This window comes from Plecotus auritus, assembly GCF_963455305.1.
Source record: "Plecotus auritus genome assembly, chromosome: 11".
NCBI classification, from domain to species: Eukaryota; Metazoa; Chordata; class Mammalia; order Chiroptera; family Vespertilionidae; genus Plecotus; species Plecotus auritus.
In genome coordinates, this window is record NC_137777.1 from 16,064,978 (window position 1) to 16,080,954 (window position 15,977).

Here is a 15,977-nt window from a genome sequence, read left to right on the forward strand (position 1 = left end):
GAGGCACTGTTCCCCAGAAACACTGGTTGACTGAATTAACGGAACCTAACCATCCACTCGGAAAACCCTTAGTTTAGGGACACTCTGTATTAGATGGCAGTGACAGGGCCCAGAAGTGTCACCAATGGGGAAGATTGACTCATCAGCAGAGACTAGAAGGTTGGCCACACCTAAACAGCCCTTGTTTCAAAAGATGATATCTCCCATCTATTCTCCTAAAGGCCCATTTGACTTTCCTAAAAGTCATTTGTTTCCTATAAGGTCTTTCTCCCCCAACCCTTTCCCCGCTAAGGATGTATGTAAAGCCTCAAATTCTCACTGCCTCCTTGAGTCACATTTTTCTATAAACTTCATGGACTTGAATTTTAAAAGTTAGTCTTCTCTCTTGCTAATTTCTTTTGTCAGTTTAATTTGCAACCCTAATAACGAAACCTAAGAGGTTATAGAAAAAGTTTCTCCTCCCTGACAGCAGCATTGTGAAAACCTTAATCTCTGCACTACTTCTGGGTGACACTAGAAACCTGCCTTCCAGACAAATGAAGGCGGAAACGGTGGCATTGAAAACGGTAGAGATCTCAAGCATGGAAGCTGAGAGAAGGCAAGTCCTAGATTCTGTCAAGTTCAATTCATATCACATCCTCAGTAGGGCCAAAGCCCTACTTAACACTGAGCAGTTTCAAATTAATATTTGAGTATTTTTTTTCTTCTTCTAATTCATAGTGTAAAGATTAACTTTGCAATCAATAAAGAACCACCCAAGGAAATCGTACAATTATAAACTCAGAGCTGGAGTATACAAGTAGCACAATAAGAATGTTCAAAGCTCAGCCTCAGCAGCAATCACAGAAATGTTCACTTAAAAACATTAAGAAATTTTGTTTTTCCTGTTACATTGACATTGATTTTTTTTAAAGTCAGTATTCACAGGTAGCTAGGATGCAGTGAAATGAGAAGTATAATGTACTGTTCATGGGAGCAGAAATTAAAAGCAATCTGGATATATGTATTCAACTCTTTCAGATGCATCTAATACTCACTGGCCCAGTCATTTCTCTCTGAGGGGTGATTTCTAAGTCCATCATCAAGATTCTGAGTACTAGTCACATCACAGTATGCACAAGCAAAAACAAAAACAAAAACAAAAACTGGAAACCACCAAAATGTCCAACCCTGAAAAGAAGAGAATGAAGCTGTTAACAGTTTGGGAAACAGGATAACTCGTGGGTGAGGGACTTGGAGGGAAGGATAAATTTGGTTTGGAACATGATGAGTTTGAGGTGGGTATGGGACACCAGGTCGTGGCCTCTTCAGAAAGGCGGGAATGAAAACCTGGTGCATGGGCAATATGAAGACCAGAGAGAAAGTGTTGAGCCAGACTCGACTCGGAGAGGATAACCAGGTCACGGAAATCACGTTCCTCAATGATAGTTAAGGTCACTGAAGAACGTGATTTATGGATGAGGCTGACTCCAAAGAGTATGCACTAGTAGAGGGGAAATTGTTTATATACCCCTCTCCCCCCACAAGAAAACAACCTGAAAGGACAGAAAACGAAATGTTAAAATTATAGGTGATTTAAATATTTGTACTCTTTGTACTCTTTTCCTTTAAAAAAAACAAACACCAACAACACAGCAGTTTATACATTCAATCTATATATATTGAGCAACTATAATGCTCTAGACTTTTCCTAAGGGCTGAATGATGAGTATATACTGTTTTTCGGTAGTTTTAAAAAAATATTTTTTAATCTTTATTGTTGAAAGTATTATATATATATCCCCCGTTCGCCCCCATTGACCCCTTTTAGCCTGCCCCTCCCTTAAAAATATTTTTTTAAGTTGAAGTTGTTCTTCTAATGGTCCAATCGCTTTACAGATAAGGAAACGTTGACAGCCCTGAGAGAGGAAGTGACTCGCTCAAGGTCACACAGTCAGCCTGCAGAGCCTCGAAGCCCAGCCTGGAGCGCCAGCAAGCACCAGAAAAGGAGATCTGGTTTGCAACCAAGTTTCCTGAGCACAGATCTCCTACAAGGTGAGGAAGTGCTATAAATACCACCATCAATCTGTGCTTAATCATATACCTTCCCCTGCCTATTGTAGCTAATCATCTCGATGGCATTTTACCAAAAAGTTTCAGAGCAAAGTATAATTTTCTTTCTTGATAATTTTGAGGACTTTTTGTCCTTTACAAAAAAAAAAAAAAAAAAAGTGTTCTGGGTGTTTTCCCAATTAAAAAAAAAATTCTTCCTCCAACTATGGATGCTGCCAGGTTTTTAATACAAGTCCACCCACTCCAAGCTGCATCCATGACTGAATATAAGTATATATATCTGAAAACTGGCTGAGCTCTTATCACAGGATATAGTAAAAAATAAAGTCATAATTCCTTCAAGATTATCCGATTCACAATATCCATTGGAACAAAAATCCCATTGTCTTTCCTCAGAGATATTAAATTATTAAAAGACCACCAGATATCGAGTATAGACCCAACAAAAATGAAATATGATTTCTTTAAAACAGAACATTATTTCCATTAGTTATATCAGCCAGAAAGCTTTTACATTTGATTAAATAAATTAATTATAGCCTTTAAACCAACCTTTCACATGAATTAGATTTACAACATATGTAGCCTTAGGTTGACCTATATTTCATTTTTTAAATCAGGCCTACTCACAATCCAGTAATCAGTAAATAGAATGCCACAAATAGTATCCCTATTGGTCTGATATTATAAATGATCAGCTTGGTGGATGCAAAAAGCAGTTATTGATCTATTGGTCTAGTCTTTTGCAACCCATCTCCTGAAGGCATTGTGGGTAAAAGGCCTTTTGGTTTTTATCTTTATTGTTGAAGTTATTATAGACACATTCAAAAATAAAAATAAAAAATAAGCCTGGCCAGCATGGTTGAGCATTGACCTATGAACCAGGAGGTCAAAGTTCAATTCCCAGTCAGGCCACATGCCCAGGTTGCGGGCTCGATCCCCAGTGTGGGGCATGCGAGAGGCAGCCAAATCAATGATTCTCTCTCATCATTGATGTTCTATCTCTCTCGCCCTCTCCCTTCCTTCCTGAAATCAATAAAAATATATTTATAAACAATAAAAGGGGAAAGATCATTTGGAACTTGACTTGTCAAGGACAGATTGTGTCTCCAAAACAAAATTTTAATCCAACTGTTCTCTTATAAACTAGTGAGTTTTTCTTATGAGTAAAAGGTCTCTGTTTGTGTCTGTGTATGTTATACATTATGTTGTAAATGTAAGATAATTTCCTACCTCCTATTAGTATTGTTAAAATTAATTTTAAGGCAAAAGTTTTATAAGATTTGGTATTCTAAAATTCTCAGAAATATAGAAACTAACTCAAATTCTTTTCAAGTTCATGTGATCTAAAATTAATCTTTAGTAAATAAAAGTTAGATTGTTGGTTTATATAAAACAGACATGTCTTGCCTGGCTGGTGTGGCTCAGTGGTTGAGCGTCAATCTATGAACTAGGAGGTCACAGTTCGATTCCCGGTCAGGGCACATGCTCAGCTTGTGGGTTCGATCCCCAGTATGGGGCATGCAGGAGGCAGCCAATCAATGATTCTCTCTCATCATTAATGTTTCTGTCTCTCTCTCCCTCTCCCTTCCCCTCTGAAATCAATAAAAATATGTTAAAAAACAAAGCAGACATGTCTTTATTTTACCTGGGCCTACAAAAAATAATCATTAATCACTGAACATAGGTTTACCTGCTTTGGGCTTATGTGATGTATTTGCCAATAAAAAAAAATCTGTGTTTCTGGAGGTTATAAAATATCTTCATAAATCTGCCAATTTAAAGAGTATTAATTGCATACTTCTTAGTTTTCATTAGAAACTGAGGTTTCAAGGGTTTAAGTCTCAGCATATGTAGGAATTACTTTATGGTGTTCCAGAAGGGCTCCTGTAACACCTAAAAAGATTTGTCGCCCTGGCTGGTTTGGCTCAGTGGATAGAGCATCGGCCTGCAGACTGAAGGATCCCGGGTTTGATTCCGGTCAAGGACACATGCCGGGGTTGTGGGCTAGATCCCCAAAGGGAGGGCGTGCAAGAGGCAGCCGATCAATGATTCTCTCTTATCATTGATGTTTCTATCTCTCTCTATCTCCCTCTCCCTTCCTCTCTGAAACCAATAAAAATATATTTAAAAAAAAAGATTTGTCTTTTATGTTAACATGCATGGGGAGCATTGTAAAATAAGTGATAAAAACATCTGGGGTGTACTGTATGGGTAAACCAGGGTTGTGAATTAAATGAATAGTCAGGGCTATGGGAAACCCAAGAGGTCAGCCTGGTTCTTCCCTATTCCCTGGCAACCGCCACCCCCCCCTCCCCGCTTTCTGGGTTTTTGCACTCCTTCATCCATCATAATGAGTTTAAGTTTGGACTTAAATTAAATGAAGGAAGTATGGGCTGACATTACAGAAAGAAGACATCTTACACCATTGCCAAGATTTGATAAAGTCACTTCAAGAAAATGCCCATTGGTAACTGCTTCCTTTCACAGCTGGCTCCCAGGAGGCAAAGACTTTAAAGATCACTGTCACCTGGAGATTTTGTTCATTCAAAAGACACTCTCCAACCTCCATGGAAGGAACCTCATCAGGCACCAAACTAGGAATGAACATCTACCCCTCTCTCTGACACTCACCTCCACCTACAACGGACATCAAAGACTCCTCTCGGAGGAGAAGTGCTGATATCAGAGGTGGACAGCTATTCCAAGACTTGGACAAAAACTGTACACCTTTGAACTGATAATTTTTTTTCTTTTCTTTTTTATTTTTTTGAGAGAGAGAGAGACAGAGGAAGGGAGAGGGAGAAAGAGAGAGAAGCATCAATGTGAGAGCGAAACATTGATTGGCTGCCTCCTGCACACCCCCCACAGGGGATTGAGCCTGCAACCCAGGCACGTGCCCTGACTGGGAATCTAACCATGACCTCTTGGTTCATAGGTCAATGCTCAACCATTGAGCCATGACGTCCGGGCCCATCCTTAATTTTAAATGCATAAAGGAAACTGCAAAACTGTCATCCTCTGAAGCATTTGAGATCTTGCTTCCTGACAATTGTCACCAGTTTGGCTCAAATAAACTCATAAAAATTCTCTAGCCCGGCCAGTGTGACTCAGTGGTTGAGTATTGAGCTATGAACCAGGAGGTCACAGTTTGATTCCTGGTCAGGGCACATGCCTAGGTTTTGGCCTTGATCCCCAGCAGGGGGCATGCAGGAGGCAGCAGATCAATGATTCTCATGATTGCTGTTTCTCTCTCTCTTTCCTCCCTTCCTCTCTGAAATGAATAAAAATATATTTTTAAAAATCCTCTATAGGTTGAACACTTCTTATATCAACAGCATGAAATATGTTTATTTTATCTCTCTCTGTATTTCAGGTTCCCATTTCTGTACCCTTAGACATGATGTGGCTATTAATGCATATCAAAACATCTCACAACCCTGATCCCTGTGATGTGCGTTTTGATAACCTTCACTTCCTCCGCACTGGGAAGGTCAAGGCTACTGTGTTTCTTAAGGATAACTCTGTTCTGTTTTTGAGAAAAACCATCTCACATTAGCATGCAACTTTATACAGGCTTTTCATCCGTTATTTGCCACTCTGATAAATCAAAACCGTAGGTATTATTTCAGCGAGCATATCAGAAAGGACAAGAGCCTTGCAGGTAAAATCTCTAGCGATGGCAGGCAGTCCTGACTTTGAAGAGCCACTCGGTCACTTATGAGGTGTGTGACCTTAGGCAAGTGACTTAGGTTTCAATTTTCTCAATTGTAAAAAATGGGTAATGGTGCCGGGGACTGTTGGAAGAGAATGCACAGTTCCGGTGCCTGGCCCACAGTAAGTGCTTCATAAAATAAATGTCACTTATCAGTATTAATAAGATGTTTTTCAAGTTTAATATATACAATGCAACCAGCCTTTACAAAAGACTTATTCATCCCTATTCCCCAAATCAGAAACCCCAACAATACTGCCTTGGGAATTACTGTGAATACTAGAAAATAGGACAAAATAGCTCTATAATGCCTTCCTTTCAGAATGAGGGCCAATATTCTTATGCTCCTGTTTATATTTACTCTCCTGGTTCCCTTTGATGGAGCCTCAGCTGTTCCTGGGGGTGATTATCTCCTGGGGTCCAACCAACCACTTTTGAAGTAGACTTCTGTAGCTTAGCCCCTTTGTGAGTACAGTTTAATATTCAGCAGGAATTCAGTATTTGCTAACTCTTTGACCTTAACATCACTCACCACATTGTTTTCCACTTAAGATCCTAAGCTAGCGAAGAACATGTTTTTGTTTAATGTTTTGACAACCTTTGAGTATACAAATGCCTGGAGAATCACCTGGCCCCTAAGTCCTTTCAGCTGTTGGCAACACACTATAGTACATTTCAATGACCTGCCTTCTCACGACGGGGCTGTAAAACTGTTCATGCTAGGAATCCCCAAATGGCCAAGGAACAGATGGAAACTAAGAATCACCTCCTAGGGCCTGGGGCACTCGCCGTACTCTTGAGAAAGAGAAGGAATGTCCCTCCCCCATAGCATTCCAACCCCTCTTCTTGGCTGCCTCCTCTAGAACCCTAATGAGAGAAAGGGAAGTGGTGAGGGGTAGTGATGCTAGTGGGCCTGGCAAACCCATGGTCAGAAATAGCAGCTCCCACCTGGCCAATGGGGGTGTCATGGAATGCCCTGCCGTCAACAAAGCCCTTTGTCAATGATGAGTCTAGGGCAGTGGTCGGCAAACTGCGGCTCTGTTGACTAGTGAGTTTGCCGACCACTGGGATAGGGGCTTAATCACAAGGAACAACAACAGCCTGTAATTATTGGAATCGAGAGTCTAGGTCAGTGGTCGGCAAACTCATTAGTCAACAGAGCAGCAAACCGTGGCTCGCGAGCCGTATGTGGCTCGCGAGCCGCAGTTTGCCGACCACTGGTCTAGGATAACAGAAAGTGCTTGTACGGTAACTGAAAACAGGTTACAAAATTTTTGTTGTTGTTGTTAAAACTCACCAGAGGATATTTTTCCATTTTAGAGAGAGTGGAAGGGAGGGGGAGAGACAGAGAGAGAAAAACATTGGTGTGAGAGAGACACATCGATTGGTTGCCTCCTGCACATGCCCCAGTTGAGGCCAGAGATTGAGCCTATAAACAAGATACATGCCCTTGTTTGGAATTGAACCCAAGACCCTTCAGTCCACAGGCCCACGTTCTATCCACTAAGCCAGACTGGCCAGGGCCAGGTTACAAAATTTTAAATACACGTACTTACACACACACATATAATCTCAGTTATGTTGAGTAAAAAGCATAAAGGCAATACACCAAAATGTTGGTTGTCATGTGGAAGATTCTAGGTAATCTTCTTTCTATTACTTTTCCAACTTTTTATCATTTGTATTGCCTATCATTTGGTATCTAGAGTCTTACCTAAAATGTAAAAATTAGTTCATGAAAATGTGGCAAAGCCTTGGGCGATGTTGCTCAGTGGTTAGATCGTCAGCCCTCTCACGTGAAGTTCAATCCCTGGCCCTGGGCCTGGTCCGGGCTGCAGGAGACAACCAATTGATGTGTCTCTCTCATCTCTTTCTCTCTCTCCCTCTCTCTCTCTCTCTCTCTCCCTCTCTCCCCTCCACTCTCTCTAAAAATCAATGAAAAAAATATCCTCAGGTGAGAATTAACAACAACCAAAAATTTGGCAAATTTCAGTTTTTAGCAAAAGGGAAATATGAATGTTCAGTTTTCAAAACAAACAATGACCTGTCTTACAAAAGACTCTGTCCATTGCCCACATGACGAAGGCTGACAATTAGTAACTAGGAGGAAGGCTTCCTTCCAAATGTTGATGTGAGCGGCCCGTCCCAGAGCCCTTTCTCCGGGTCAAACCATTCTTTTTTCCTGTCAGATACTCTGCTCAATCATGGATGCTTGGGGCAGGTGAAGAGGGGGCGGGGTAAAGAGAGTAAAACTGTTGGAAATCAGTAGGGTCAACAAACTACTGGTCAGGCTTTGAAAGCCTGAACAGCCTGTACTTGGACTAAATAGCCCTATTTGTTTCACACTCAACGCATCGCCCTGGGGAAAACCTCAAGCACATCCTTGAATGAAGAGCTTAGGTCTTAAGAGTATCAATATGGAAGGAGCAATTTCCCTCACCACAGCCCAGAACACAAACCTCAAGGGGTGAGGGCTTGACTTTAGGGGAAGCGCTGAGTGGAGTTTGAAATACAGGTTCCAGCACCGCTGCCCTGCTCAGCTCCCGATCTTGCTCTCAGGAGCCTTGGAGAAACCTTGACGGTTCTTTTCATTCACCTGAGCCTCTAGGCCTTTGTGCCTGGAGAAACCCAAGCTCTCTCACCTGGGGATCCTGGGGAAGGTGATCTGATCCCCTACACCAGCCCCAGAGCTGCAGGTGCTCAAGCAGCAGGAAGCTGAGGCTGGATTTAATGTCCCCCAGCAAGGAGGGAGGAGACATGGGACCAGGCCCCTTGATGCAAGTGGGAGTGCCTGGGAGGTCAGACCTGGAATACTTCTTTTGGAATCCCTTGTCAGGCACGTGGTTTTTCTTTTCTTTTTTTGGTTAATCTTCACCTGAGGATATTTTCCCATTGATTTATAGAGAGAGAGTGGAAGGGAGGAGGAGAGACAGAGAGAAAAACATGGATATGAGAGAGACACATCCATTGGTTGCCTCCCGCATGTGCCCCAACCTGAGACCCATGTACGTGACCTTGACCTGGAATCGAACCTGAGACCGTTTAGTCCAGAGGACGACGCTCTATCCACTGAGACAAACCGACCAGGACAGAGTATTCTATCAAATACTCTGCTCAAACATGCAATTTTTCTCCTGGAGTGTGGAGGCAAATATTGTGGACACGCTGGCTTCTAGCCCACCCAGACCTCTCAGCACTCACCACACGCTGCTAACTCAGAGTCGGGCAGTGACTACCAGGTGAAAGTCTTTTTCATTTGCTTCTGGCTGGAAATGGAGGGCCGGAGCACTATCTGGGAATGCCAACGACACAGTAGGGGAGGCTTGTGGGTTGCCATAGAACACCAATGAACACGGGGGTCAGGAGGATATATGGCGGAGAGAAATGAGGGCAAGAGAAAAGATGGCCTTAAAGTTGTCAAATTACCCAAACGGAGGCAGCTGGGTTAACCAAGATGGGCTGATGCCAGCGAGAAGGGGACCCTGGCAGCGGGAGCTCAGCGTGGAGAACCTAATCCCAGCTCTGCACCTGCTCGGAGGCTGCAGCTCCCTCAGCCCGCGGGGTGGCTCTGCTCTGCACCCCAGGCGGCCGGAGAGGCGGCCCCGAGGGCTCCGCGGGCATCCAGGGTGGGGGAGCGGCGGGGTGGGTACCTTGGTGCCCTGCAGGAAGTCATCGACGGACCTCGTGCCCATGAACGGGAACTGCATGTGGGTGTGGGTGTCGATGCCGCCGGGCAGGACCAGCTTGTCCGCGGCGTCCAGGACCCGCAGCCCCGCGGGCGCGCCCCCCGGCGGCAGCAGGTCGCGCCCCAGTGCCCGCACCACGCCGTCCTCCACCAGCACGTCCGCCACCTGCGAGGAGTCGGCGTTGACCACGCGCCCCCCCCGGATCAGGAGCCTGGACGGCGCTGCCATGGCCGGGGGCGCACGGCTGGAAGGGCGAGCGGGGGCGACCTCCTTGGAGATGCCCAAGGCCTGGCCCCAGTCTCCTGCTCGGGCTACAAACGAGGGGCGAGTCCGGAGTCCCAGAGACGGGGCGGGTTTATCAACCGGCCTCCGGGTGTGGGCTCCACCCCCAGGACCGCGGGGCTGGCCCCAAAGGCTGGGACCAACAGGAGATCCACACAGTTCAAGGCAACACCCACCCGAGCTGGAAAGAACCACTAGATCTGGATTTCCTTTTAAAGATTCATTAGCAAATCGCCGTACAGTCCCAAGAATTGGCAGGCTGAAAGTTCAGAGGGAAAATATTTAATCTATTTGAAACAAAAACAACTTGATATCACCTGTTCTCCAAGTTTTAATGACACAATTCATACCGGCAAGTTTTTCTTGGAAAATAACAGGTAATATAACTCCAAAGATCTAGGTGAGTTTGTGTGTGTGTGTGTGTGTGTGTGTGTGTGTGTGTGTGTGTGTGTTTTCTCCCAGCTTTCCACAAAACGATCTTAGAAGCCTTCAGTTAAATCTTTTTTCCTCTTGGTATAAAACTGGTATCTATCCTCATATATAAAATTGAGATAATATTTGTCCTTCCCCTCCAGAGGTGTGTGTTGAGAAGCAAATATGCTGACCAACGTGAATGCACCTTAATAAAAGGAGACGCACCATACACACTTCTTTAACAAATTCCAGCTTTGTAATGGCTGACCCCGAAGGGGGATGGCATAGAGGGGTAAGCGGTAAAGATAAGTCACATTCTGCTGGCCCAGGGTGTCTCAGTGGTTGAGCATCAACCTATGGACCAGGAATTCAGGTTCAATTCCCAGTCAGGACACATGCCAGGGTTTCGGCTCAGTCCCAGGTGGGAGGCATGCAGGAAGCAGCCAGTCAATGATTCTCTCTCATCATTGATGTTTCTATCTCTCTCTTCCTCTCCCTTCCTCTCTGAAATCAACAACAACAAAATATATATATATATAAAGATAAGTCACATTCTGAGCTCAAGGAGCTAAGAGCCAGTGTGACATGCATACATATTTCACTATACAACAGCATATCTAAAGCGGAAAATTCTGCCTTTGAGAGAGGACAATAAGAGTTTAGAGGAAAGGGAAAGTTTATTTCTGCCTTGAAGAAAATTAAATATGGAAGTCTCACAAAGAGCTACTTGAACCAGAATATAAAGGACATGAACATATGGAAATGAGAGTGGGAGAGGAATGGTGTTCTAGGTCGAGGGAACAGAGTAGGTAGAGGCACAGAGGAGGTGATGATGAGTTGAGTCTGAATTCCATGAGGTTAAGCTAGGGGGATAGGGCTGGACAAGTGGGGACCATCCCTTTCCAGCACTCAGGAAGACGGGACAGCCCTGCGTAGGGAAGGCAGGGATGCAGATTTTCAAGGGCACCGGGACCCAATTCGGTAGAACGGTTGGAGTGCGGTGGACATCTGCTGTTCCAGCATCTATTCTTGTCCTTCCCCTGCCAACAGTCACTGCAGCGTCTTTGGTGGGAAGGCCTCCAACTGCGTTCTCGGAACACTGGCCTTGCATGTACTGATGGGAGCTCTGGCTCTGGGACTGAGCTGCTAAACTAAACTCTGCCAATCCCAGTAGGAAATCCTCACAGCCACACCGATGGGTTCAGGACGGGTACCTGTGCCGAGCAGACTAATTGTGCCCAATGAGAGCAGACCCGAGGACTTCTGAAAGGCGGAGCAGCTCACTTCGTTCTTTCCTGCTGGATTGGAGTCTGGGAGGGTGCAAACAAGAGGCTCAGGCAGCTGCCTAGGCAACCAAGGGAGACAGGCCTTCCGTGAACAGAGCCAACACAGAGAACAGGTGGAGAGGCGGAAAGAACCTGGGTTCTCACAACATGGTGGCAGCTCCTGAGAACAACCATGCCTGAGGTTCCCTCCCCTAGTGTTTCCACTGCTTGTTGAAGCTGCTTTACTTTGGATCTTTTGTCATTTTCCACTGTCAGCTGAGCGGCTGGGAAGATACCTTTGCGTTTGGAGACTAGGTGGTCACACATGACCTTGAGATGGCCTTTTCAATATCATTGCCAAATTTCCTCAAGCTTCAGATTGCACACACCTCAAAATGATTAGACATTCAAAGCACCAATAATGTCAAGGTCCATAGATTTTTCTGTCAAGCCAAGAAAAAAGAAACCCAAGAAGGTTATGAAATTATTGTCAAAAGACCATTGTGGAAAGGGGAAAGGAGTAATTATAAATATGATGACACTCCTACGAGCTCTACAAGTCCGCGCCATCCTAGGGAAATAAGATTGGATGTCAGGGCGGTTGTGACATCCTTTCTGAAACTGTCCAGTTGAGTGATTTCAAAGGTTTCTTTTTCTTAGACTTGATATCATGCAATGCCCTGCAACACAGCACAAAACAACTTCCCATGTTTAATGAACTCCAACTTTGATCAGAAAAGGGGGTTTGTAGAATGTCCCCAAAGCGGGAGGAAATGGCTCGTTGAGATTCACTAACTGCAACAGAAGAGAAGGGAGGATCAGTTTAAGGAGAAATGTGGGCTGGCAGAAGGGGTCATTCCCCTTTCTGGCCATTATTGTCCCACACCGGGTGGAAGGTTGTGCCTTGGCAAACGTGCTTAGAGGGGAAGTGTGTCCTCAGAACACCCTCACCTCCGTTTTCTTTACCCTGCTCCCTACCAGACACTCAGGGCCCTCAATGGTAGGAAGCAAGTATTAGGGCAGGGGTCCTCAAACTTTTTAAACAGGGGCCCAGTTCACTGTCCTTCAGACCGTTGGAGGGCCAGACTATAGTTTAAAAAAAAAAACTATGAACAAATTCCTTTGCGCACTGCGGGCCCGGGACTAGTTGGCGGGCCGGATAAATGTCCTCAGCGGGCCGCATGTGGCCCGCGGGCCGTAGTTTGAGGATGCCTGTATTAGGGGGAGTTGGTGTTGACATGGGGATGAAGATGAAAAGCAAGACTCCTGCTGTTTTGCCTTCTTCTTGCTGGTGAAACAATCAGTTTGACTGATTGATTGATCAAAGTCTGTCTGAGAACACATTACATGAATCACCCCGGTATCCATGGGGGATATGTTTTAAGACCCCCAGTGAATGCCTGAAACCACAGATAGTACTGAACCCAGGGCAGAGTGAGAGAGAGCAAGATTTCATTACTCTACTCGGAAGGGCATGCAGTTTAAAACTTATGAGTTGTTTATTTTACTTTTTTTTTTTTTTACAAAAATTCTTTATTGTTTAAAGTATTACATACGTCTCCTTTTTCTTCCATTGATCTCTCCTCGGTCATTCCCACCCCCACCCCCTCCCCCACCTCCAGCACATGCCCTCTCCCCCCTACTGTCTGTGTCCATGGGTTATGCTTATATGTATGCATACAAGTCCTTTGGTTGATCTCTCACCTCCCTGCTCCCACACCCGCTGCCTTCCCTCTGAGGTTGGATGGTCTGTTCAATGCTTCTCTGTCTCTGGATCTATTTTTGTTCATCAATTTATGTTGTTCATTATATTCCACAGATGAGTGAGATCATGTGCTATTTATCTTTGTCTGACTGGCTTATTTCACTTAGCATAATGCTCTCCAGTTCCACCCATGCTGTTGCAAATGGTAAGAGTTCCTTCTTTTTTACAGCAGCGTAGTATTCCATTGTGTAGATGTACCACAGTTTTCTAATCCACTCATCTGCTGATGGGCACTTTATTTCTGGAACTTTCCATTTAATATTTTCAGACCACAGTTGACTGGGCAACTGAAACCACAGAAAGCAAAACCACAAATAAGGGAGGACTACTGTACTTGCAGAAGACTAACTTTTTAAAAATATATATGTTTTTATTGATTTTAGAGAGAAAGGAAGGGAGAGGGAGAAAGAGAGAAACATCAATGTGAAAGAGAAACATCGATCTGCTGCTTTGGGAACATAGTAAGTTATGTTCTTCAAACCTGGATTTAGCAACCTCGGTACTTGGGTTGTGTGCTAGCAAAGAATTGAGAGCTAAGACCCAAACTGTAAGAGAACATTTATTTGGTAAATCACAGCGGGAGAAGAAGTAATTCCTAGAAGAAATGGGTTTAGGAAACAAGTTACGGAGGTAAAGGAAGGGCCCTTGGAGCTTGGGAGTGAGGAAGCTAATGGTAACTTGCCTGGGGTCGGGAGGGGGCGTGGGAAGGGCAAGGCATGGGTGTGCTCCCTGGAGGAGGAGGGAGAACGTACTGGGTCCTTGGTCCTAAGGGTTTTAAGGGTGGAGATTTTAGGGGAGGTCCCAGAGGAAGATCTCAATAGAATACTCAGCAGTTTTCTAGGTGTCCTTTCAGGTTGTGATCTCCACTGACTGATTGCACCAGGGCAGCGGGTCATTATTCAATGCAGCTGGTCCTGAGGGCAACCATGGGTTCGATGGTGTGGTTTTGCTGCTTTTTCTGGGCCTGGAGCTGAAATACAACTGCGGCCTAGATGTTACCTCTAAGGAGGAAAGGTCAGAGGGTCCAAACTGCCTGACCAGCAATGTGCTAGGGGAGGAAAGTGGGAAAGTCACTCTGGGGGCAGGTCCCACCCTACAATGGATTGTCCGTTGCTAGGCACCTGGGGCTTGCCACCCTGGTGACCTTCTGTACCTGGCCCATCGCCCTTGCTCTGCTCCTGTCTGTCCAACTGTCTACCACAGTTAGGGAAGATAAGACCTTGAGATTTATTATCTGACTATAAATTGCTCAGCCATTTAACTATCTGTCTCAGTTTCCCTATTCCACTTGCCAAGGAATTTTCCTAGCTTCTGCTTGTCCTGCCACCAGAGCAAATCATTAAAAATATATACTACTTGGGTTTTTGCTACACAGACAGCATGAGGTTGGAATTTTGCATTTTACATATTTTTAAATGTTTTAACAGAGTAAAATTAATCTTTTTAAAGCATACTGTACTATGAATTTTGACAAAGATGTGCCGTCATGTAACCACCCCTACAATCAAGATGGAGAATATTTCCATCACCCCCAAAGTTTTCTCGGGTCCCTTTGCAGTTAACCCTTTCCCCACAATCCTGGGCCCCTGGCATCCATTGATCTCCTTTGCATTTGTTGACTTTAGACTTGGATGCAAAGTACTGAAGTGCAGGGTGTCTGCTGGAGAGTTTAGTTTTCTCTCTAAAAGTAGCATTTTTCCTGTGCCCTGCACTTAAAACAAAACCCTTGAGGCAGTCAATGTGTGGAGCAACAGGGATTCAAGGCAGACCTTACTGCGGTTTACTCCCACTTTTTTAGGACTCCTGGGAGGTGCTGGATCAGACCACAACTGGGGCTGAAGCAATCGCAGCAGATGCTGTTCTGGAGCCCTTACAACATTGTTTAAAACGGTGTAGTTATGGCCTGGCCGGTTGCTCAGTGGTTGAGCGTCGACCTATGAACCAGGTCACGGTTTGATTCCTGGTCAGGGCACATACCCAGGTTGTGGGCTTGATACCCAGTAGGAGGTGCAGCTGATCAATGATTCTTTCTCATCATTGATGTTTCTATCTCTCTCTCCCTCTCTGAAATCAATAAAAAATATATTTAAAAAAATATATAGTTATGTAGAGATGAAAATGTTGAGACTCTGATACCCCAGGTGTGGGAGGAATCAGTGTAAAAGCCAAACCATGAGGCGCAGAGACACAGCAGTCAGGGTGTGGACCCTCTTAACTTGTACTTGCCCCACCTAGGCTCACTTCCTCTGACTTAGAACGCTTTATCTCTGCACGCTCTATGCTAATACTATGCTTTTATTTCTCTAATATAACAAAAGCAATAGAGTTGCATATATTCCTTCTTCATTAAAAATGTTGTTCATCTGAAACAAATACTTCTTGGAAGAAAATTACTTTTTTGTTGTAAGAGGTATTTAGTGCCTGACATGGTAAGTGCAGTGAAAGTGTCGTAGGCGAGGGATACTGTTAAAGGATTAAAGGGGTCCAGTTGCCTGTGAGCATCAAAGACAGATAAGTGCATCATAATCATCATTGATGACCTGTCACAGTTAGTAAGAAGCACTCACTAACTTCATTTTCAGCTTGTCAAATTACAGTTCGGGACTCCATGGAGGAATTCTGCCCCCCTCTCCCTGCCAGAGGAATTTTTAAGCGTTTTGTTCATATTAATAAGAACACAGTAATAAGAACAAAGTTAAAAGTTTCTTTTAGATTTCTTTGGAGCTCCAAACTCAGATTCAGTCTCATTTACTATTTAATTTACAGTTTTGCTTTCAAAGAAGTTCATTTGAGTGTTA

At 44.4% G+C, this 15,977-nt stretch overlaps 1 protein-coding gene across 4 annotated transcripts in view; it reads right to left on the reverse strand.

The window, feature by feature from the left end:
• DPYS (dihydropyrimidinase) overlaps positions 1 to 9,915 on the reverse strand; it is a 72,908-nt gene extending 62,993 nt beyond the window's left edge. For 2 of the 4 annotated variants that reach the window (XR_013959343.1, XM_080647020.1), the window contains exon 1: positions 9,418 to 9,914. Coding sequence is in view for 3 of the 4 variants with exons in the window: in XM_080647020.1 (XP_080503146.1) it covers positions 9,418 to 9,681 (264 nt within the window). In the remaining variant the exon portion in view is untranslated. Of the gene's footprint in view, positions 1 to 9,417 lie in introns of all 4 variants that reach the window. The other 2 variants (XM_080647019.1, XM_080647021.1) reach the window with 2 other exon arrangements.
• Between the last annotated feature and the right edge of the window lie 6,062 nt (positions 9,916 to 15,977).